The sequence below is a fragment of the Gymnodraco acuticeps genome, unplaced genomic scaffold (assembly GCF_902827175.1).
Source record: "Gymnodraco acuticeps unplaced genomic scaffold, fGymAcu1.1, whole genome shotgun sequence".
In the NCBI taxonomy this organism is placed as follows: domain Eukaryota; kingdom Metazoa; phylum Chordata; class Actinopteri; order Perciformes; family Bathydraconidae; genus Gymnodraco; species Gymnodraco acuticeps.
Genome location: NW_022990287.1, coordinates 262,319 through 286,762, shown reverse-complemented (window position 1 = coordinate 286,762; position 24,444 = coordinate 262,319). Strand labels below are relative to the sequence as shown.

The 24,444-nt window shown below is 42.4% G+C and overlaps 2 protein-coding genes across 3 annotated transcripts in view; one reads left to right on the top strand and one right to left on the bottom strand.

Annotated features, from left to right (window-relative positions):
- Positions 1–24,444, top strand: part of LOC117549759 (conserved oligomeric Golgi complex subunit 5-like) — a 76,943-nt gene that overhangs the window by 28,637 nt on the left and 23,862 nt on the right. The window contains 2 exon segments of the mRNA XM_034221827.1: positions 1,049–1,169; positions 22,071–22,201. Of these exon segments, the coding sequence (XP_034077718.1) occupies positions 1,049–1,169; positions 22,071–22,201 (252 nt within the window).
- LOC117549762 (G-protein coupled receptor 22-like) lies at positions 9,528–16,084 on the bottom strand. Of its 2 annotated transcripts, XM_034221832.1 has the most exons (4): positions 15,827–16,084; positions 12,253–12,397; positions 11,874–12,020; positions 9,528–10,717 (listed from the first exon to the last, which is right to left on the bottom strand). In XM_034221832.1, the coding sequence occupies exons 2-4, from the start codon at positions 12,373–12,375 to the stop codon at positions 9,665–9,667; spliced, it is 1,323 nt and encodes a 440-aa protein (XP_034077723.1). In that variant the 5' UTR covers positions 12,376–12,397; positions 15,827–16,084; the 3' UTR covers positions 9,528–9,664. The 2 variants fall into 2 exon arrangements, with proteins under 2 accessions (XP_034077723.1, XP_034077724.1); XM_034221833.1 differs by lacking the exon at positions 15,827–16,084 and having other exon boundaries at positions 12,253–12,440.

Here is a 24,444-nt window from a genome sequence, read left to right as displayed (position 1 = left end):
GTATCTTCAGAGAGCCGGTTGTTCACTGAATTCTAAACCAACAGGCCGGATGGAGTTATATTAGCCGACAGTGCCTACCCACTCCTACCATGGGTGATGACACCTTTTCCCATGGCCAACACTCCTTCACAGATGCGCTACAACAATGCCCATGGAAGAACAAGGTGTGCCATTGAGCGCTTGAATGGAGTACTGAAGAGGCGCTTTGCATGCCTCAACTATCTGAGAGTGGAACCCCAAGGAGCATGCCAAATAACACTGGCTTGTATTGTGCTACACAATATCGCTGTCCATCGTAGAGTCCCCCTCTCTGACATCGATGATCCCCCAGAGCCCCTCGCACCTGCTGATGATCTAGGCCCACCTATGGATTTCCCTCTAAATGAGAGACTGAGTGGTGGTGCAAGGCGAGATGCTATTGTCTGCAATTACTTTTGAAAGGTGATGACAGATGATGGACTTTTTTTTGTTGAAGATATTTTTTATTTAATCTAAATTACATTTGTGATTAACAATCTTTGTTGTGATACTTTCATGAGCATAAACATTTATGTCATCAACATTTGGTTGAAAACAAAATAGGCCACCACAAACGTGAGCAAAAAATGGAAAAATAAAATGTATTTCCCATGAAAAAAAATTGTGTATTATTTCAGTTAACAAACTTTGCCATCTAATTTAAATGGAAACATATTTTAAAATAAATTGTACATTACATTTTGCTCTGGTAATCCACTGGAAATCCAACCCTCTGGTGGGATCAGGATAATCCAGTTTTTTGGGATCAAACTGATCCCAATCCTGTGTTGTCGGTTTGAACTACCGGTTTTGAAGATTTTGATCCAGATTAAAGCTTGGATTGGATTTCCTGATCTGATCGGATATCAAAGTGATCCTAATCCTGTTTTTTGGTTTGAACTCCCCAAAAGATAAATCTGATCTGATCAGATAGGGATTAAAAGTTTTGAACTCTTGGTCCCTGGATATTGGGTTGAAGCTTGCGTCACGTATCTCACCATGTTTCCTCGTCCATCTCTTCCTGCTCCAGGTGGCCTGTGACCTGCTGCGGAGGATCATTCGGATCCTGTACCTCAGCAAGAGGCTGCAGGGCCAGCTGCAGGGGGGCAGCAGGGAGATCACCAAGGCTGCACAGAGCCTCAACGAACTAGGTAAGGACAGGCATCTTTATTTAAGGTACAATTATCTTTCTACACAACTACAACAGTTGCTGTAGTGTACCAGCAAGCAATACATCTGTGACGGGGTTCTATTTGTCCGTTTGGAACATAGGCTTTGTCGGTTGAATTAAGCTCCAAAACTTTATTTATGACAGCAACAAAAAAATATATACTGTTTGACAAAAGCAAAACAACACAACTATAAAAGTCAATATAAAAGTCACCAAACCAGGCCGTCCATCACTCATGGAATAAACACATTCTGGCTGTTGCCTTCACTGCAACAATCTCCCGAACACATCCTAGCTGTTGCCTTCACTGCAACAATCTCCCGAGTGAATCTTCGCCAACACCGTCCCTTTTGAACCCATAGCCCCTCCCCACAGGCTTACCGTCCACAGGTTACACAATTAACTCAAAACCACATTGTCAACATAAAAATCTGACCCAAACATAAACAGGTTAACTACCTCTTAACACAATCATTCCCCATAATTAACAAACGCAAAATAAATAATAAATGGCATGGTTCATGACATCCTTGAACGGTTCCTCGGAACCGGTTTTTCTTTTCAGCCCCCGTTTTGTTCACACCGCCCAGAGCCCGACTGGTGCTGCCGCTGCTGCGTCATGACGTCACTGTTTACGTCGCTGATTTTCTCCCCAACGGCGCTCACAACAACAATTCATTTTTTATTAATGTGTTTCAGCGGCATTTACCAACCGCAGTGCTGCTCGTCCACCGGAGTTTATTCTCCCGTTAACTCACGGCAGCGGCTGGAAAGTATTCACTGTCTGACTGTCACACAAGCAGCTGATAAATATCCCCAATTCCCCATCAATTAATGTGTGTCAGTATGAATTGACGCTCTTTTCCATCAAAGGGGTGTAACGGTTCACAGAATTCACGGTTCGGTACGTACCTCGGTTTGGGGGTCACGGTTCGGTACGGGTTCGGTACAACAAGAAAAAACAAAAAAGAGTCCCAAATGCATAATTCCAGGTTTGATGTTATTTATTTTTGAACAGTAGTGCAAGTTTCAGTTTAAAAATAAGGAACTCTAACATTTTGAATAATTAACTATATTACACATTAAAAAACAAACCACAAACAGTACCACACACACTCAGATGGGCATATTATCTATAATGGCTGATGTCAAACAAAAAGGTTTCATCAAACTGTAAAACTAAAAAGAATGTCTTGAAAATATTATTAAGTGTTTTAAGGGTGCATAGCAATTGAAATATATATACCAATAGCTTCCGTTATTTATTTTGGTCTCACCGCTTTCATGTCTATTGGTTTAAACAGCAGGGATAAACTGTTGAACGGCTGTTGTCTTTCGCCGGCAAATCTTGGTGATGCCTTCTGATATGATTTAGCATGTTTGGCGTGTGTTACCATTAGCATACCGCACCACTGTAGAACAACGCCGACACACCGTCCTCGTCAGATCCACCACTCGCACTCCATCGTTGTTGTAGTCCACAGGGAACCCGAAATGTTCCCACACAGCTGATTTAAAAGAAGCAGGTGGGTTCTAGCTCCTGTGTGTTATCTGAAATCGCCAGACTAACTTTTCTTCTTCTTGTATTTTGTTAGTTTTGTTGTTTAAGGGCGGCTGGCAAACGGCTTTTAGGCGCAATACCGCCCCCTGGATTATATATAGTGTAATGGATACTGCCCTGAGTGACAGACTTTTTTCCCACTCATAACAAAGGCGTATTCGTCGTGTGACTGCATGTGCCGAACCGTGACGGTTCAGGACGAATACGGATACCGTTACACCCCTAATCACAACGCTTTTATGAAAGTTTCTCTGGTATAAAATGGGTGATGTTAGCATAGCAACCGAAGCTAAACTGACTATCTTGACTACTTGTTGCTATCCTAATGTGGCATAAGCCGTTTTCTACAGGCACATTTTACCGGCGTATTTTTCATTATGATTCTACTATATTGATTCCATCCGATAGATGCTATAATACAAAACAACACTTCTGCCTGCTCTCCACAATGATCAATAACAGCGAACGGATGGTCAAAGTAAGGCACAAATAAACAGAATCACACGAAGCCTGGTTACTGGTTAGTGTTGCCTGACTTTATAAAGTGTGTTTTTTTTTATAAGTGTGTGGTTGCGTTCTAGTCACTTTGCTCAGCGCTACTGCTTGTTACAACTTTCATTTGCCGTACTCACCATAAACTGTTAGCTTAGGTTAATCTCGCCCCATCTGACGTAAGCGTGACGTATGCGGTTTTTGATTCTAGACCGACAATTTTTTCGAGCTTGGTAAGAACCGGTTTTCGGAGAAAAGAGCCGGCTCCGCTGCGGTGTGAACAGGAAAAATGGGTGCTTATCAGGCTCAAGCTCCGAACCGGCCCTGGAACCGCGTTCCAGGGCCGGTTCCAGATGCTTTCTCTCAAGAGAGCCTTTCACACCACACTCAACTGGTTATTCAATCCAATGGTTTACTTAGCATAAGCACATTACTGTTGTCTATACTTGATGAACTTGATGAAGATCAGATTACATTTTGTGACCAACTAATGCAGAAACCCAGCGAATTTCAAACAGTTCACATGTTTTTTAAGCATATTATTTGCTGTAAAAGTCATTGCTAATTCGAAATTAAATGTTTTAATTGGAACTTGAAAAACAAATTTGCCAAGCAGGGTCTTTGCTCATCTGATGATAATACAGTGTGACTATAGGAGGCTTCTCATTGCTGTATACAAACATACAGTGGAGGAAATAAGTATTTTATCCACTGCAGATTTTGTAAATGTACCCACTTACAAATAAATGAACAGTCTGTAATTGTAATGGTAGGTTTATATAAACAGTGAGAGTAAGAATATCAAAAAGAAAATCCAGAAATGTACATTATATAAAAGATAAAAATGTATTTGCATTAAACTGTGGGAAATAAGTATTTGATTCCCTTGCAGAACATGTGTTAGTACTTGGTGGAGAAACCCTTGTTGGACGCACAGAGGTCAGACGCTTCTAGTTGGTCTCCAGGTTTGTGCACATCTCAGGAAGGATGTTGGTCCACTCCTCTCTGAAGATCCTCTCCAAATCCTTCAGGTTTTGAGGCTGATGCCGGGCATCTCGAAGCTTCAGCTCCCTCCATAGATCTTCTATGGGATTAAGGTCCAGAGACTGGCTCCATCACCTAAATGTGCTTCTTCTTTAGCCACTCCTGTGTTGCCTTGGCCGTATGTTCAGGGTCATTGTCCTGCTGGAAGACCCATCCATGACCCATTACAGTGTCCTGGCTGAGGGAAGGAGGCTATCGGCCAAGATTGTACGGCCCCGTACATCCTCTCCTCGATGCAGGGAAGTCCTCCTGTCCCCTTAGCAGAGAAAACCCCCAAAGCATAATGTTTCCACCTCCATGCTTGACGGTGGGGTGTTCTTATGGTCCTTATGGTGTTCTGGGGGTTATAGTCAGCATAGTAGCCTCCGCCATGGAGCACTGGCAGGTTATTTTCATGCTGCTGTTAATTTGGAGAGCATATCAACAGACTCTAGCTGACGGCACATATGATTATATAATCAGACGACGTGCGATAAAAAACATTATAACATATAATGAGAGACGTTCTGCAGTAAGGAGGAGGTTTCACCGACGACAGGTGGCTCTGACTTTTATGTCTAATTGACGGAGCATTTTTAGTTTGAACGACACTGTTCAACACTTCATTCTGCTTCACTCTTCCGCTAAAGATTTTGAAGACATCCGTGTTGTTGTGACTCGTAAATACTACACTTGCTGTGTTTTGGTGCGGACTGCATTCACACCAGCGATGAACCGCTCCAGAGTTCACTTGCAAGCGGTCCGAGACCACGTCTTTTAAGCGGACCTGAGTCCGGTTGTTTAGTTAACTTCAAAGGTCTCGGACTGTGTTCACACCAACCCAAACGAACCACACCAAACGGCTAAAAGCACCAGGGTTCGATTCAACCGGACTATACAAGGCTGGTGTGAATGCGACTTAAATCATTCAGATGTTCATTGGCAAATTTCAGACGGTTCGTACATGTGCCTTCTTGAGCAGGAGGACCTGGCGGGCGCTGCATGATTTGATCCATTATGGTGTAGTGTGTTACTAATAGTTTTCTTGGGGACCCAGCTGCCTTGAGATCATTAACAAGTTCCTACTGTGTAGTTCTTGGCTGATCCCTCACCTTTCTCATGACCATCAATACCCCACGGGCCAGATCTTGTGTGGAGCTCCAGCTATTGATGCTAATTTTGTCTTTCTTCCATTTCTGAATAATCACACCGAGCTGCTTTCGGATGGTCTTGTAGCCAATCCCAGCCTTGTGGAGGTCTACAGTCTAGTCCCTGAGGTCCTTAGACAGCTCTTTGGTCTTGCCCATGGTGGAGAGGTTGGAATCTGATTGGTTGATTCGGTGGACAGGTGTCTTTTATACAGGTAACAAGTTGATATTAGGAGTACTTTTTTTAAAGGAAGACAACTTATTTAACCGGTCCGTGGGAGCCAGAATCCTTTTCTTTACAAGGGGATCAAATACTTATTTCCCACAGTTAAATGCAAATACATTTTTATCTTTTATATAATGTCAATTTCTGGATTTTCTTTTAGATATTCTTACTCTCACTGTTTATATACACCTACCATTACAATTATAGACTGTTCATTTATTTGCAAGTGGGCAAACCTACAAAATCTGCAGGGGATCACATACTTATGTATTTATTCAGATTCTTGGATGCCTGTTAAATATTTAAGGAAAGGAGCACTTGAATTGGCTAGCTACTGAAAATAATGTGAATCTTTGTTGCTAGTCCTTAATCCTTGACTAGAAGGTACAACATATACAAAATATTTTCGCAACCACCCTTTCACAGTTATTCATGATTAAACTATTTCATGGTACATTTAAGACTGACTATGCCATTATTGGGAGGTGTATGATAAGTTTGTTTTGTCCAACAATTGCTGGCTAGGTTCAGAACAATTTGTGACCTTCTGGTGTCAGCTGACAAATAGTGATATTGATGCATTGAATGCCACCACAACAGCTATCTGCAGTACTTCCCTTAGTTATCACAGGCATTGTGTGACAGAAGGGGATCAGAAGGGCAAGTGCTTTCAACAGCCTACGCCTGCTAGGCTGTGACCACTTCTTCACACACACACACACGCACGCACGCACGCACACACACACACACACACACACACGCACGCACGCACACACACACACGCACACACACACTGCTTGGGTAATATTCCATTGACTGCAAAGACCTTTTAAATGGGGTCAGCGTCCTGAGTGTTCTGTAGCTCTTGAGGTGGTACAGCGTCTGCTTCTGGTCTCTGCTGTGCCAGGTCGCTTGTTGTTAAACAATTCCAACAATTTTTCAAGAGGGCTTTGCTGCTCTGTGTGTGTTATGGTTCACACTGGTGGCCTGGACACACAGACAAGTTTTAGATTCCTTACACTGGAGATTTGTAAAACTCCTTCAAAGTTGTAGATTTTCCCAAACTGCGGTTACTTGATAACCTTTATCGCCACCTAGTGGCCCTGCGAGCGGAGGACAGAGATATCTTTTTAAAAGAAAATCCAATTGTTTTCAAGCGCAGAATAAATAAATAAATCACTACAGGACGAAACTGGGGAAAGTTGGGAAGAAACAACATTTCACGTGTTAATCTCCCCCTCTGGCCTGATGTAATCCCTGTATCCAGATCTACATTGAGAGGCATACAGATTCTTAATTGTTTATTCAAAGAAGTGACAAGCAATATCAAGGTACTCTATCACTGTACATAAACATTTGTCTCATAATGCACTAACCAGAAAACACTACGCACTTCTGCAGTGCTCCATATACTCCATGTAATTCTTAAGTGTATAGCAACAAATTACACTCATCGATCATGGCTCGTACCCTTCAGGGACATTTTTTGTGCTGAGGAAAAAAAAAACTTTAAATGCAATCCTTTAACTCACACATATTCAGCCGATTGTTTCACTTTTTATTTTAAAGTAACGCGTCCACGTTATCTCTTTATTCCTCTGATCTCAAGGAACACATCTTTTCAGAAATGTATTATTCATTAGGTAAACTGCTCAGACCACATTGTTATTGAGCACATGTGTATTTAGCTGGTTAGACTTGTTAATACAATATTCTCCATCATTGTATTATTTTTTCCTGTGTTTTTCCAAAAATATTTTCGATCTCTCTCTTTGCATAAACAATACTCATAATCTTCATCTAAACACCAGTTATTTGTGCCATGGACTGTTACATTCCTTTAACCTGTTAAGCCCTGAGCCTGTTTTTCAGGTCTCAGGCTCAAAAATGACTTCCCAGAACAAATGACTATGGCTCCGTCTCAGGTCGGTTAAATGAAATCCTTGCTTCCCTCACTTGCGTCGTTTCCCTGAGTTTAGTCCCTCCCACCAGGGAAGCATGGAGAGACGCAAGGAAACCACGAGAAGCAGGGAAATGAGTTTTAAGAGCAATGGGACGTCCTTTCCTCCGGAGCGTCACGTGAAGCGACGTCCGTTTGTGATGACGCCGCACAGCTGTTCGTCTGACAGCAGCTCTGTCCCCGTTGTTTTCACAAACACCCCCGCCACACATTTACTGAGACAAACATTTGTATCATCTGTTGTAGACCCCAATAAATAAAATCAAATAAGAACTCATTCTCAAAAAAGATAAACGCCATTCTTAAAATGTATAAACGAACAATAGTTAGATTAATATTGATTAGAGTGCACAATAGAAATAAAATAATCGAGAGAAGAAAAAGAGATATGTTATCTATCAAAACCCAGTTGGATTAACCTTCATTGGATTGCACACTTTGTTTGTTTGTGTGGATATGTAGCACATTAACATTTTAATAGCACTTAATGACTGACTGAATGGAAATGACAATAAATGAAAATGTAAAACGAAAAAAGCGAGCATGAAAATGTTTCCAACAAATGAATAAAATGATTTTTGACCACTTTGTTGTTCAGATATATCACATATTTGTAACTAAATGATACATTAATTTAAACAAAACACAGTATAAACTGAGGAGTGAGTCCCGTGAGGTTCATTTATTTTCTTCACTCCGCTGGGAAACTGCTCTCATGTCAAGAAGCATCAGATCAGTGCATGCACTGCCTCGTCCAATCAGTGAGCGATACACAGTAAGGGGGCGGGGCGAGTATCTGAGGATTTCATCGGAGGATGGTCTGGTGGTTCCTCGGTTATCGCTCCTCCATTATCGCTCCTCGATCCTCGATCCTCGATCCTCGGTCCTCTGGCAGAAATAAGAGCCATGGGACGGTACTCAAGATGGCGCAGACAAATCAACTTCCGGTGAGACCGAGGAGTGAGGAAATGAAAATAGTCGACCTGAGACGGGGCCTATAACTTAACTTCTAAAAGGGGTAAATTAATAATCTTTGTTCTCAAAGCAATGATAAACCTGTGAGTTGGATGTAGAAGAGTCAGAATCAATATAGATGTTTTTTATTTTAAAGTAAATTCAGATTGAACATAGTAAAAAAATGTAAATGTATGTCCGTCCAAAAAAAACACATTACTTATAGTGAAAACCACCCTTGAATGATGGGATAGTAGACTAAAAGCTTTAAGAATCCAAACTATAACATATAAGTACCCTGTATCAAGATTGATGCAAAACAAGTGACATTTGACCTTTTTAGAGAAATGTAGCACACAAAAACACTTCTGGGGTCATTTTGGTGGATTTGACCTATCTCTGGCCCCCCTTGGTCGATTCTGATGATTGACATCTCTTTTTAACCGTTAGAGCCAATAGAATCAAGGAGAAGTTCCACATACACACACGTTACCAAATAAAGAGTGAGAGTGACGCCTAGCCTACCCAAAACAGGAAGCTGTCATACACTCTGGAAGCTATCATTAGCAGCTAATATGAAAACTCAGTTTTTGACATAAAAATGGAATTATGGATTATCAATAATTTTTTCAAAGTGACACAGACACATTGGATTAACCTATGGATTAACCTTCAGCTGCGTTTTTTCTCGTTTTAATGCCATTGAACACGACTTTTGATCAGAATAACAGTAAAAGGTGAGCATATCTGCGTTTTTTGCTACCTAAAGCTACGTTGTGTGTTGTCTGGTTTTGCTTCCCCTGTCGCGAGTTCTGATTGCTCAGTGATGATACTTATATTTCTAGAATCTGTGGAATCTCAGCTTGCTAGCAAAGCTTGTTTGTGCAGATCCGATAAGTATATCGATCGATTTATACCTAGAGTTCTGTGATAAATGCGTTAGCATTTTCTCGCTCACGGCTCATTTAGACGCTTATTGTGAGACTTGTTTTGTTTCTGTAAAAATAGTGAATTCATAGTTTATTACATTTTAAGAAGCCCAAACACAGTTCCGTGAAAAAAGGTAAATTCCCAATTACTTTACATGATTGACAAGTTAACTTTAATCCCATTACTCAATATCCTGAGAGCATAGACACTTTTGTCTGGCTTCCGTGTCCTTAAAGGTGACCTTCTTGTTTCTCCTGGGGTCAGTCCAGGAGTTATGGATGACTAAATTGTTGGGTGTAGGGTCAGCTTCTACCACAGACACCATCCTCTTCTTCATCTTGCTTTTCAAAACTTTTTGGAATTTCTGTCGCGTGAAGGCATAGAGGAGGGGGTGAAAGATAGTGGTTCCATAGGCCATCACCAGGAAGCCTAAGCGGAGGCGAACAGTTAAATCACTGGGCCCAGTGCTGAGAAGGATGGTGTTTAGCACGGTTATTGGAGTCCAGCAAAGTAAGAAGGTGGAGATGATGAGAAGAGACATCTTGAAGACCCGTCTCTGCCTCTCCCGTCTCTCCCGATGTCGCTTGACTGCTCGTCTTATTGCAATGATGACGGACACTGACGCTTGCATGCCCAAAGGTGCAGTCCCACCTGCCCGGACTCCTGTGCTGCTCTGTGACGCGTCTGTTGACTCGACTTGAGTCGCAGTGCTCAAAGAGATAGTGTTTTTACTCTTTTGCTTCTTTTTAGGAAGGTTCTGCTGAAAGCGTGTTCCAATGCGAATATTAAGTGCCTGAAGGATCTTGTAGTAAGTCACTAGCATTACTAAAGCTGTAAAAAAGAATATAGGGATCTGTGCTAGTAGGTGATAGTACAAACCAAGCTCTGTGTAATACTCATTAGTATGAGACACTGTGACAACTGCAGTCTGGTTCACAAACTCTGAATCAGAGTTGATGAAGAATCCCACTTCCATAAATGGAACCAGGAAACTGAAAAAGGAGAGAGCCCAGATGGATCCCAGTAGAACCACAGCTCGGCCCATTGTAAGCACACGGTTGGCCGGCCGCACTAAGATGTCATAGCGGTCTACAGTGATGGCCAGGATGGTTGAAGCAGTCGCTACACTTGCAAACGAGACGCAGGCCTCATGGAAACAGCAGATCATGGCTGTGTCCGCCTCCAAAGGAAGGAACACCACCACGGCTGTCAGCGGGATACAGCATATACACACCTGAAACAAGACGGGAATTTAAGTTATATCCCACATTACGTTCTTTTTTATATATTTTGTTTAGCACCAGTTATAACTAGAACCAAAGCTGTTGTGATGCAATGCGATGCCACAACATGTTTTGACATGCCAATAAAGCTATTTGAATTGAAAGTAATGAGAACGGAGCTAAGTTGATTAGTGTGCTGCTCAAGCTAACTTTCTCTTGGCGCCTCAGCAGAGCAGAGATCTCCTCCAGCTCTAGTGTGCATGCGCCATCCTGACATGCAGTCTGTTGAAGATGCTCCTGCTAATTTGTACTATTAACTTTTAGCCTTTTTTTTATCTTACTCGTTATGTTTCTATTTGTAACTTTTATTAATAACTAATTACGGTGTGACATCTCTAATATTTCTGTAGACAAAGATTTGTTTGTTTTCTTCGACATTGATTTTCTGCTGTTGTGCATCCACTCCGCTGTTGCACAGAAACTCCATGGTTGCCTTGTTTACACCAGGGAGAAGCTAATCACGCTAAAGCAGGCGAGCATAGTGGTTAAAACAACAGCTATCCCCACTGAAATCTGGAGGACAGAGAGGATGCAGGGCTAAACGAAGACGAAGAAGGAGAGTTGCGACCAGATTTATGCATAAAGGATATATAAGCTGTGTCTCCGCCGTCTTAACATGGGCAACCCAGGATCACTGGCTAATGGCATGGACGAGCTAACAGCATTAGCTAGGAGTCAAATGTTATATCTGGAGTGTAGTTTAATGTGCTAAATGAAAACACGGCTGCACCTTATGGTCTGATGGTCTTACCTGCAGCAGGATATATCTGACAATAACGTTTTTTCTGCCTGTTCAGGTCACATTTTCATCAACAATATTTGCATCATTAACATTCCCAGCGTTCCATTTGATATGGTGCAACTGTCACAAAACACATTTTCCCCTGGGGTTTTTTAAGTATTTTTGATTGATCCATCGATCCTCTCTAGCATTCTGCTACCACAAATGTATTGCTGATGACATTGTTCTCTCAGACAATGCCATCAGCAATAAACTAGTGGCAGCAGACTGCTGTAGCTCCAGAAGTCTTAATATGCCAACCACTTGATGTTAAATCCCTTTGGCAATAACATAACTGATAAATGTAAATAGAGGTCAGGACTCACCAACACATCCACCACATGCAGGTTCATGGTGATGATGTTGGAGACGGAGCTGATCAGGTTCTGTTTCATACAGTAGAGGACAAGCACAGTCAGGTTGGAGCTCAAGCCCAAAACTATCTCCAAAACTAGGAAGCCTGTCAAAGAAACCTACCAACAGAAAGAACATGTTGGCATTAAGTGTCACATTCAATTATATTTTGGTCATAATAGTGCATGCTCATTGTAATGTGAAAAATATAATTCATACTTTATTAGCCAGGAAATCTTTTAAACGGTTTGTTAAAATATCATAAATCCAAGTTCACGACCCTACAATGACCTGGAAATGTACCAGTTTTCTAAAGATATCAATAGCTGAAATGTGAGGCTGCATCATTACCTGGAAGCTGACAGGGTAAATGGCCTTGTCTGAGGTCCTGTCAAGGTCATAGGGGTCAGCAGTGTCAAGCACAGTCATGTTGCTCATGGTGTCTGCAGAGAACCACACTGGGGATGTGTGCATTATCCTGGTAATAGGATGAGGCCTGGAGAACAGATGGCAGACAAAAGCTGTATTCAACACATATTCAAAACATGTGGCATTCCATTTTTTAAAACAGAGATTTGGTAAACCGTCAGGACCAGGGAACTTAAAGCTGGTGCTGCCTTGGCAATGGGCTTCTGATAATATGGTATTCACCTCACATCCTACCATTGTTTTTTAAATATCAACACCTAAAGAGTTAAGCTCATTTAAAGCTAATGCACCAGCACTTACAATGGTATGGCTTATTTGAATTGAATACATCTGCATTTTTCTTGTTGTTCTCAGTGTATCTTAATGGTTTATGCATTTATCCTAAGTCGTTTTGGCTAAAGGTGAAAGCTAAATGAAATGTATTAACAATAATAACAATATGTTTAAAAAATAAATCTACTCTTAGTACTATAATTCATGAAGTCACCATATCATTGGGATTCAGGGTTCATTGGTGATTTCTTCAGAATGCTTAAATACTATTTGGAGGGAAACTGTTTTCTGTGACAACACCGCTATCGCAAACATTAAAAAGATTTCAAAGTGTTTTACTCATTGTACACCTTCGCTATATTTTGCACAAAAACACCAAACACCATTTTCTTTTTTGTAGAATGTGAAGTCTGTGACCATATTGATATTAGAACGCTGTCAACGTCAAGTACTATATAACAGGAAATGTGCCATACTAATTTGCAGATCGTTTTGCGGCATATTGTTTTAATTGTCTAAGGCTAATATTTTTGCAACCCTTTGCCACCTTTCAAACATTGGCATTGGGGGTCTGCGTCAAACTAAATGTGAAGGTCCACCCCCTTAACACAGGCATTGTGTACCAGTGTACAGATATGAGTACATTTACAGGATTTGGCTTTCTCTCGCAAAGATTTTTGTTCTCCTTCTCAATGGCCAAAAGTTCCCTTCAGATGTAGTTGGATAACACATTGTACAAGAACAGGTTGAATCTTAACCTCCTGACACCCTTAGCCAAAATGACAGAGATATTTTTGTACTGTCTTAAACCCTCTCAGGATGACAAACAAGAATAATCTGACCAGAAAACAAGCCATTTGAGAGTTATGGTATGAACAAACCAAATGCAAGAATCCTATATTATTTTTTCATGAACCTTGGTTCCCCTAAGGCAGGGGAGTCAAACTCAAGGCCCGGGGGCCAAATCCGGCCCGCGACTTCATTTTATGTGGCCCACAAGAGCTTGCAAAGAATATAATACGTTTATTATACGGTTCGATGGCACTTTACAGAAGCAGGTTGCCCATAAACTACATGTCCCACAATTCATCTCGTTTTGCGCACTGAAGAGAGTTGCAATTATTTACCCTGGACTTCTGCTTTCAGACGTAGATAATTACTAAGTTATTACCTTAACCGATAATAATCCAATTCAGAGGCAATAATGTAATATAACACATTATTTTATATATCTATTTTGTATTTATATATGTATATTTATATAGTTACAACCGGCCCTTTGAGTGCAACCATAATGCTAATGCGATGAAATTGAGTTTGACACCCCTGCCCTAAGGTTTGGACTGAAAATAACTGAGTATATGTTTGATATTGGGCGGAAACTCACCACTGCCTCCCAACAGTGTCCTCTACAGTTTAGCAGCAATCGAAGCGACCAGAAGGAACTTTGTAGGCCATGTCAAACCATCCCACCATATTCTGACGTGAAAAGATGGCTCTTCACTTGATCCAATTGATTTACAACAATCTCTTTTGAACATATTTCGATTTGACGGACAATAAAGATAAAAAATCTTCCATGAGTTTTTGCTTTGGGGATAGTAACACCACTCAGCTAAAGGGAAAAGTCTGTTTGTGAAACACAGAGAGCTATGTTGGGGGACATGTGGCTGGCAACATCAGTGCTGTGCACTCTCATCAATGCTTCCTTTCAGGCATTGCTCTGTCATTGTCCAGGCCTTGGACTTTTGCCTTCAATCGCTTCCCTCTTGAAAATGATGCCAGTGACAACCCTACTGTCTCCACTTCTCTCCACTTTTCAGGTATTGGACGTGTCTCAATACGTCCCGAGGTGCTCCACCACACTTTGTCATCATGTCCTGATACAGGTAGAAAGTTCCAAGAAGAATAGTGTGTGTGGTTGCTCCTCTGGACTTGACCCATTTAAACCCTTCACATCGAGTTGCAATGAAGCCCAGATAGCAGTGTGTAGGTCATATCCTTGGAGAACAATTGAAAAGATTGATTCTTTGATTCTTGAACATTCACAGCCTTCATTTCCATTTAAATTCATAAACTGCACAAGAGGAATAGTGAATCATGTTATGACTTATTTTCATCATCTCCTTTCCTTATGCCACTTCTCAGACACATTCCACCTCTGATCCTGCAAAGGAGAAGCAGGTCATATTTCAGTTATATCAACCTGGCACGTCACAATCAGAGCCCCCCCCCCACGGTGTATATATATTGCATCATGTCTCCCACCTTTTTTTTAATTATTTGATCATCCCCTGACAGACTCCTTGTGTGCTAATTGGACGCCTGTTTCTGTTTTTAATCAGTTTTTTCCCTTGCCTTTTATCTTTGATGGTTCTTGTCATGTGCTGGTCAATAAATGAGCACTGAAAACAGTAAACTGGTTTCCTGCCGGCTGTCTTAGTCACTTTCTATTGACAGTACATATTGTAATTCAAATAATAAAAGCAACACGCAACACATTTTACAGCGGTTGATTCAAATCAACAACGGCTACACACCGGGAGATGAAGCAGCTGCAGATAAAGGTGACCTGTTGGAAGATGTATCCTTTACTTTGCAAAACGTATACGGCCCCCAACCAGCCAACCACCTACAGTATAACTATCAACAACCAGGTTCCAGAAACACCCCAGGCTGCATTTCTGTAGAGGTTTAAGCAAGGTATAATATATATATTTCAGATATTACTCTATAAATTAAATATCATTTTAAAATGAAAAAAACTGATGAGAGTTTTTTTTCCAATATGTTCTCACATTTTATAGACCAACAATTCATCACATAATAAACCACAATATAAGAATTCCTAAGTGCAGCCTTACACTAGCTCTAAGCCTTCATGTCCTGTCTTCACAGTCTTTTAAATGCACAAAGTGCAAAATTCTTTTAGCTGTATGTTCTACAACATGAATCTGTCCTGTGGGTGGCATTACACATTCTGATTCGTTTTGTGTTGTATGAGCTTTTCTACAACAGGAGAACTGGTCTCTGTGGAAGGCAGTGAACTCGGCTAACTCTTTTGAAGACCCATATTCATGCTGTTCGACAGCTACTCATTTTGTCTAATTATTCTATATATGTGTCAGCATGATTTTACAGTGCCTTTATGCAATACATTGCCTTGCAATCAGAACAGCAAAAACAGGTTAAGTGCATCATTGTGCCTTGTGTGTTCGCTTACCTTTAGAAAGAGACCATTCCTCAGTGAGCGGTGGCTCCATTGGGGTCCTTTCCGTCCCTGCTTTGTAATCTCAATCCCCAAAGGTTGCATAGAGCCCACAGGTGATAAACCTGAGTGGCTGAGGTTTAATATCGTGCATCATTCAATGATGCTTGTTAGTGAGTCCCTTCAGGATAAAACTGGACAGTAAGAAAGCGGCATCCACAGAGCCAGAAGAGATCAGATACTGCCGCTCCGCCTTGCTCACTCTGCTCCTCTCTCGCTCTGTCGCTCTGTGCATCTGTCTCTGTCTCTCTGTTTGTCTTTCTCTTTCTCTCTCTCTCTCTCTGTCTCTCTGTGCGTCTCTCTCTGTCTCTGTCTCTCTGTTTGTCTTTCTCTTTCTCTCTCTCTGTCTCTCTGCGTCTCTCTCTGTCTCTCTCTCTCTGTCTCTCTGCGTCTCTCTCTGTCTCTCTGTGCGTCTCTCTCTGTCTCTGTCTCTCTGTTTGTCTTTCTCTCTCTCTCTCTCTGTCTCTCTGTTTGTCTTTCTCTTTCTCTCTCTCTCTCTCTGTCTCTCTGTGCGTCTCTCTCTGTCTCTGTCTCTCTGTTTGTCTTTCTCTTTCTCTCTCTCTGTCTCTCTGTGCGTCTCTCTCTGTCTCTCTGTTTGTCTTTCTCTTTCTCTCTCTCTCTCTCTCTGTCTCTCTGTGCGTCTCTCTCTGTCTCTGTCTCTCTGTTTGTCTTTCTCTCTCTCTCTCTCTGTCTCTCTGTGCGTCTCTCTCTGTCTCTCTGTTTGTCTTTCTCTTTCTCTCTCTCTCTCTCTGTCTCTCTGTGCGTCTCTCTCTCTCTGTCTCTCTGTTTGTCTTTCTGTCTCTCTGTGCGTCTCTCTCTGTCTCTGTCTCTCTGTGTGTCTTTCTCTTTCTCTCTCTCTGTCTCTCTGTTTGTCTTTCTCTTTCTCTCTCTCTCTCTCTCTCTCTGTCTCTCTGTGCGTCTCTCTCTGTCTCTGTCTCTCTGTTTGTCTTTCTCTTTCTCTCTCTCTGTCTCTCTGCGTCTCTCTCTGTCTCTCTGTTTGTCTTTCTCTTTCTCTCTCTCTCTCTCTGTCTCTCTGTGCGTCTCTCTCTCTCTGTCTCTCTGTTTGTCTTTCTCTCTCTCTGTCTCTCTGTGCGTCTCTCTCTGTCTCTGTCTCTCTGTTTGTCTTTCTCTTTCTCTCTCTCTGTCTCTCTGTGCGTCTCTCTCTGTCTCTCTGTGCGTCTTTTTTTCTCTCTCTCTCTGTCTCTCTCTCTCTGTCGGTCTTTCTCTGTCTCTCTGTTTGTCTTTCTCTTTCTCTCTCTCTGTCTCTCTGTTTGTCTTTCTCTCTCTCTCTCTGTCTCTCTGTGCGTCTCTCTCTGTCTCTCTGTTTGTCTTTCTCTTTCTCTCTCTCTCTCTCTGTCTCTCTGTGCGTCTCTCTCTGTCTCTGTCTCTCTGTTTGTCTTTCTCTTTCTCTCTCTCTGTCTCTCTGTGCGTCTCTCTCTGTCTCTCTGTGCGTCTTTCTCTTTCTCTCTCTCTCTCTCTGTCTCTCTGTGCGTCTCTCTCTCTCTCTGTCTCTCTGTTTGTCTTTCTCTCTCTCTGTCTCTCTGTGCGTCTCTCTCTGTCTCTGTCTCTCTGTTTGTCTTTCTCTTTCTCTCTCTCTGTCTCTGTCTCTCTCTCTCTGTCGGTCTTTTTCTGTCTCTCTGTTTGTCTTTCTCTCTCTCTGTCTCTGTGCTTCTTCCTGCCTCTCTCTGTGTCTGCCTCCAGTAGCCCCCTTACTCCCTCTCTGAAACTGTCTTATCCTTCTAATTTCCCCCCCACCAGGATTTCCGTTAGCCGGTAATTACCGGTTTTTAGCTGGTAACATTTATAAAAAAACGGTAAATTCAAAACCTGACGGTCAAAATGTCCGGTAATAATTAGGGATGCTCCGATCGATTGGCCGCCGATCATTATCGGCCGATATTCACTCTTAATAGTTTGATCGGTAAAATAAATTATTTCCGTACATTTGACCGGCAAGAAAAAGTCCTAGCAGAAACCCTGCCCTTCACACCTCTGTGCTTGACTAATTGGACTCACAAAGCTAGTGGAAGTGTTCTTCCTCTCATTTGTTACCTTTCTGTACCTTTGTGCTGACTGTAGTAAGCAGAAAACCTCTCTAATGCAGGGATAACACAGATCTCTTTTGGTTTCAAATCTTTGTTTTTTTTCTCCTTTTACTCCTTCTCAAGTTTGTTTTCCCTCATGAGCCCAGGTAGGAAACTGTGACCATGACAATACTATTGGCAGCATCCTTCCTCTTAGGACTTTGGCCACTCCTCCTCCGTTTGTGTTTGCATTGCAGCTGCTGGATGGTACCTACCTAATAGTCCCAATCTGGCTACCATTAGTGCAGTGGATGTGTTGCCTTTATTGCCTGGCGAGTATATCTGGAAGGTAGCTAGTGAGTAGCCAAGGCTAATAGGCATTGGCATGGCAACAGCCATGTCAGCGCACACTGATGGATCAAATGCGAATCATGGCTGTCTCCTGTATTCTGGGTTACACCTGTCCACTGATAACACAATAACTACTGATGTTGCACATCTCCCATGATTTGGTCATTGTATCTCAGTGCTTCATCTCTCCCTCTACATGTGTTTATTCAGAGAGTGTAAGCAGAGATGATGGTGTCCAGTCTTATGTTTTTACTGTCATGCACAACACATCAGGAGGCATTTCCCCCCAGACACCAGTCTTTGGTGAGAGAAAGATACATGGCAGACAGCAGGATTATGGAGAGGGAAAAAAGATATTTGCAGACATTTTCCTTCTCAGTTTATTACAGTAACCATATTGAAGACACATCAGATGCTCTTTTATTACTTTATTACTTCATATTCTGCCTTTTGATGAAGACGACGTCTTGTCACCAGGGCGCATCACAGCCTATTTCTGACTTGAAAAGTTGAACTGCTTTTTACTCACAGCTGTAAGGCCCTGGTTCTGAACAATAGGCACTTGAGCATAGACAACAGTGGAGTAGAACACGTAGAAAGAACATGTGTAGGGCCCCTTGTGAAGCACAAATAATATCTTTCCTCATAACAAAATTATTGAGTGTTCTTGTGGTACGCTCTGGCAGCACTACACGTGGATCCTTTTTCACCTATCAGTGTGCAACCTAAATGATGATGTTTAAAGGAATACCATCCATCCATCTTCTCCCGCTTATCCGTGGTCGGGTCGCGGGGGTAGCAGTTCCAGCAGAGAGCCCCAAACGTTCCTTTCCCTGGCGACATCAACCAGCTCTGACTGGGGGATCCCAAGGCGCTCCCATGCCAGCGAAGAGATATAATCCCTCCACCTGGTCCTAGGTCTACCCCTTGGTCTCTTCTCAGCTGGACGTGCCTGGAACACCTCCCTAGGGAGGCGCCCAGGTGGCATCCTAACTAGGTGCCCGAACCACCTCAACTGGCTCCTTTCGACGCGAAGGAGGAGCGGCTCAACTCCGAGTCCCTCCCTGATGACCGAACTTCTCACCTTATCCCTAAGGGAGACACCAGCCACCCTGCGGAGAAAACCCATCTCGGCCGCTTGTATCCGCGATCTCGTTCTTTCTGTCATGACCCATCCTTCATGACCATAGGTGAGGGTAGGAACGAAAATGGCCCGGTAGACAGAGAGCTTTGCCTTCTGGCTCAGCTCCCTTTTCGTCACAACGGTGCGGTAAAGCGACTGCAGTACCGCTCCCGCTGCTTCCGATTCTCCGGCCCATCTCACGCTCCATTGTTCCCTCACTCGAGAACAAGACCCCGAGATACTTGAACTCCTTCACTTGGGGTAAGGACTCATTCCCTACTTGGAGTGGACAGTCCATCGGTTTCCTGCTGAGAACCATGGCCTCAGATTTGGAGGTGCTGATCCTCATCCCAGCCGCTTCACACTCGGTTGCGAACCGATCCAGTGAGTGCTGAAGGTCGCAGACCGATGAAGCCATTAGAACCACATCATCTGCAAAAAGCAGTGGTGCAATCCTTAGTCCACCGAACTGCAGACCCCCTCCCCCACGACTACGCCTCGAAATCCGATCCATGTATATTACAAACAGGATTGGTGACAAAGCACAGCCCTGGCGGAGGCCAACCCTCACCGGAAATGGGTCCGACTTACTGCCGAGGACCCGGACACAGCTCTCGCTTTGGGAGTACAGAGATTGGATGGCCCTGAGTAGAGACCCCCTCACCCCATACTCCCGCAGCACCTCCCACAGTAACTCCCTGGGAACTCGGTCATACGCCTTCTCCAAGTCTACAAAACACATGTAGACCGGATAAGCGTACTCCCAGGCCCCCTCCAGGATCCTTGCGAGAGTAAAAAGCTGATCCGTCGTTCCACGACCAGGACAATATAATACTAGTATATATATTGTAAAGGAATCATGTTTCTAACACTCAGAGCTAACGCTATACTGGAGAGAGTATGTGTAAAGAAGCTGGATATAAAAGGTACTCACCTTCTGGTATTCCCAAGAGAGAGAAAGCATTTGAGCTCCATACTGTTTTAAAAATAATGCTTGATGTGGTTTGGAACATAATATGGGTTTAAAAACGGCTATATTTCAAACGGCTTTTTCCAGCCATCAGCAGTTTCATGTTGGTGCATTCCTCTGCTATCTGCTTGTGGGAGCGAACATATTATCTAACTTCAGCGTTCACAAACAAAGAAGTCACAACAGAGTTTACAGAAACAAATCCTATCCCCACAATTGAATGGAATGTTTAGAGTCCCCATTTCTTTTATTTGCAACAATATGAATAATAGCATTAAGAAAACAGTTGACCCCACACGGCACGGAGTTGAGGAGAGCGAGATATGGATGACTTTTGGTGTTTCCTCTTCATAAATGGCTCTGATAAGAACATCATAATAGCGCTGACCACTGTGTGGACTCCACAATCCCCTTCAGTATGAGCCAGTTTTATAGTGATGTTCTTGGTGTGGACGGTCTCTCTACGCTCTGCCATGTGACTGATTTAGCACAGAAATAAGGGCACATCTTTTCACATCCTCTGGGAAGCAAGCTGCATGTCTTCAAGCATGGCACATCAGACTGAGCACATTAAGCTTCCTCTTCCCCCCCTCCTCTCTCACAGAGAAACTCAGAGCTCCACTGGTTGCTTCGTATCTCTGGCAAGCTTTGTAGTTTGGTCAAAGGTGGCTCCTGTCCAATGCCCTGGTTTCCCTTATATCTCTCTCTGTCTTTGTCTCTAGAAAAAGAGCAAAACATCTCGAGCTATAGATACATAATTCCATGATTGAATATCAGTCCTGGGAGGGAGCCGGCCCCTGCACTCCCCTCCTCTCATTATGGGCTGTAGATTACTCTGTACATTTTGTTTTGATTTATGAAGAGCGTTTGGCTGATGTCATTCCATTTTAGGCGTTGCACTTGTTTGATCATATCAGAAGCAGCTGAGTGTGTACCCTGCTGTTAAAATCAAGTATATGATTAGAATCCTGACATGCCCTTACTCCTTGGAGCAGGATTGTTTTTTGGGAGATGATCATTTTGATGCAACAAACCAAAGAAATAGCGAATCAGGTTACAGATTAAAAAACTAAATTGTAATGCATGTACCTAAATGTTTAGTGTCACGCACACATAGATAATTATATACATTTAGGATTAACAAATGTCATGCATACATCCCAGCATGCGGGAAGAAAAAAACCCCAATGGCTTATTGGAGTGACCACTCCAATGACCTGGTCACGCACACACGGTCACTTGCTACAGTACATGGGCGAGGTCTGTGCTAAAGCACGACTACTGTGCACAGCTGCTCATCATGACCAGGTCATCTCCTGTAGCGTCGGGTAGCTTCTGTACAGTGTGGCCAGGAGGAGGAGTGACCAATCTGTTTAGTGAGTTCAGCGGAGACTATTAGAACGCTATCGAACGTGGACGGTCAGCTATCGCCCCTCTTCCTGTCCCCTTAGGAGAGACTGTGCACCCCGCTGAGGATATTATTCAACAACGCTGCGTTTCAAATGTGTATATGAGAGATTTTTACATATGTTTGTAAATGATTTTGGTTTCAGTTGTGTGTGTGAGAGTGTTTCACATGTATGTAAACGGTATTTCTGAATAATGTCCATAACGGCCCCTCATATTGTTAAGTCTTCAAATTGCATAATCACAGACTGGAAAATATAGAAATAACTTGAAAATGGAATACGTAATAACTTGAGATTTGTGTTTTTATGTGTGTCTTTCCAGACTACCTGTCGCAGGGTGTGGATCTGAGTGGGATTGAAGTGATTGAGAGCGACTTGCTGTTGATCAGCAGAGCTAGGCTGGAGGTGGAGAATCAGGCCAAGAGGCTGCTGGAGCAAGGCATGGAGATCCAGGTACAAACTCAACCCTCTCCACTCTGAACACGTTACCCTGGGGTTTATGATGCAACTACAACTGTGAACCCTGTGTTGAGAAGCAACCCATATCATATTTCATTCAAATATCATAATGAATAAATAAGTAGAAATAATTCTTCAAGAGATGTGTTTATATTGTCCAGTATATAGTTGTTAGTGATATTATTTACTGTTGTGAAAGTGTACATGTTTATTTACAGACTGGTGAATTTCTTATGCCATCACAGATGCCCTTTGTGTTTTTGGTGTCCTCCTAGTTCTTCCACTTTTTTTGTATTCTGATTTTTGTTAAATGAAATGTGATTAGATTTTTCTGTTGCTGGTTGTGATAAGAAGACGAACAAACATGGAAGAGCACTCTCTGTATGTGTTGTCCTGTGAAGTGCATGTTAGAGAGAGCATGTGTCGCTCTGTTAACCTTCATCTGGCCCTGAAAGCCTGGCTCTCCGGGGGCCAGTGTCCCATTAAAGATAGTGTGTGTCTGCTTAGTGTCCTTGATGACATATTGCCAGTGTGAAGAGGAGTGTGGTACGGTGCTCCAGCTTGGGCACTAGTGCTGCAGCCATGCTTTGCTTTGTTCATTAGGCATGTCTCTCTATGATCAGGGCAAATGTCACTGCCTTGAACTTAATGCCATGCCATAATTCTGGTGTCTCCCATACCAAAGTGATGACTTTAAAACAACACGATGTTTAGATACCTCTTTATGCTCCTATTTATTATAGTAGTGACATTCAGTTAAATACACATTGCTTTGCCAACACTTGGTTCATGGACAGTTTTTATTGTATAAGGCTGTATTATTGTCTTGGTACCTGGGGTTTTCAGGCCCTCATCTTCAAACTGTAAAATACTGTGTTCACTCAATCATTCATTTGAATCACATCTACTTCTACACATGTGCAAACTCTTTCATAATAAGTGCCTTCCCGGAAAGGGAGGGATTATGCCTTTTTTGCTACCTAAGGCCTTTTAATATAAATCATCTGTGCAGGAAGTGTTGAGTTGATTCATAGTAGCTTAACACTGAACATGTACCAGCTTTCTGGATTTGTGTTTTTTGACTGTGCGTGTGTGTACAGGCAGGTCACCAGGTCATGTGTGAAGCTGGGTACTGGGACTCCACAGTCCTCTCTAAAGTCTTAGCTTCTGGCTTTTACTCCCATGCCTAGACATTAGGCCGTTCTTTCTAAATTAGACACATTCACTCAGCTTGTTCTTTGTCTTTTGAACAGAAACACACAAAAACGCACACTCCTCTCTCCCCTGTGTTTTCCCCCTCAGTCAGTATTTTTAGACTAACTCCTGCTCGAGTAGCCTTGTTATGAACTTCTGTCACTCGTTATGTGTGTGACCATATGGGGCCACACACACACATACACACACACACGCACACGCACACACACATATGAGCTCAGGGATTTGATGATTGTGTGTTATTGACTTGGTTAGCAGTTGGACATGCTGGCCGGGCTGTGTGGGAGCTTGTTTCACATCAGTGCTCTGATTGTGCCAGCAGAGACCCCGGAGTCCATCTGTTGAGTGGGAGCTCCACTGACCCACGTAGAAAAACTCTCTTCTAACATTATTTGTCTGAAAAATGTAATTAACTGAATGCAATTAAATTCCAAACTTCTTTCAACAGAAGCTATATAAGAAGTGGCCATTGCAAACCTTGATTGAAGCTTGATTTAGATGATTACATTACATATTTTACATGACATGGTTTTTGTCTGACGCTTCTTAGTTGGTGAACAGTCAGGGATTTACATACACTTCAATACTATAGACATGCCTATGGGAGCAATGTGGGACACTTTCACATGCTGTCTGCTGAGGGTGGGATTAAACCGATGAGATCTATAAAAGTCTACACGTTTTCAACATGTACAGTATCAACTTGCAGATGCCCTTTCTTTGTTGTCCAAGGCCTAAAAAGCTCTTTGAAAAGCATTGATAATATATTTTTGCCTGGTCATTCAATAATGCACATGCATACTGTATGTACAGGACCCTCTAAACACCTCACATAGGGCTCTCTGAGAGCCACGTGTAATTCAAATTTGTGAATTTATAATGCAAGTATATGTTTGGTGTGTACATTTGTATCAAGTACTAAATAACAATATTTTGTACATTTAACGATATCTAAATCACCTAAACTGTATGTGTCCCTTTACAGAGTCATACATTTAAAAGATGGCAGATAAAATAAAATA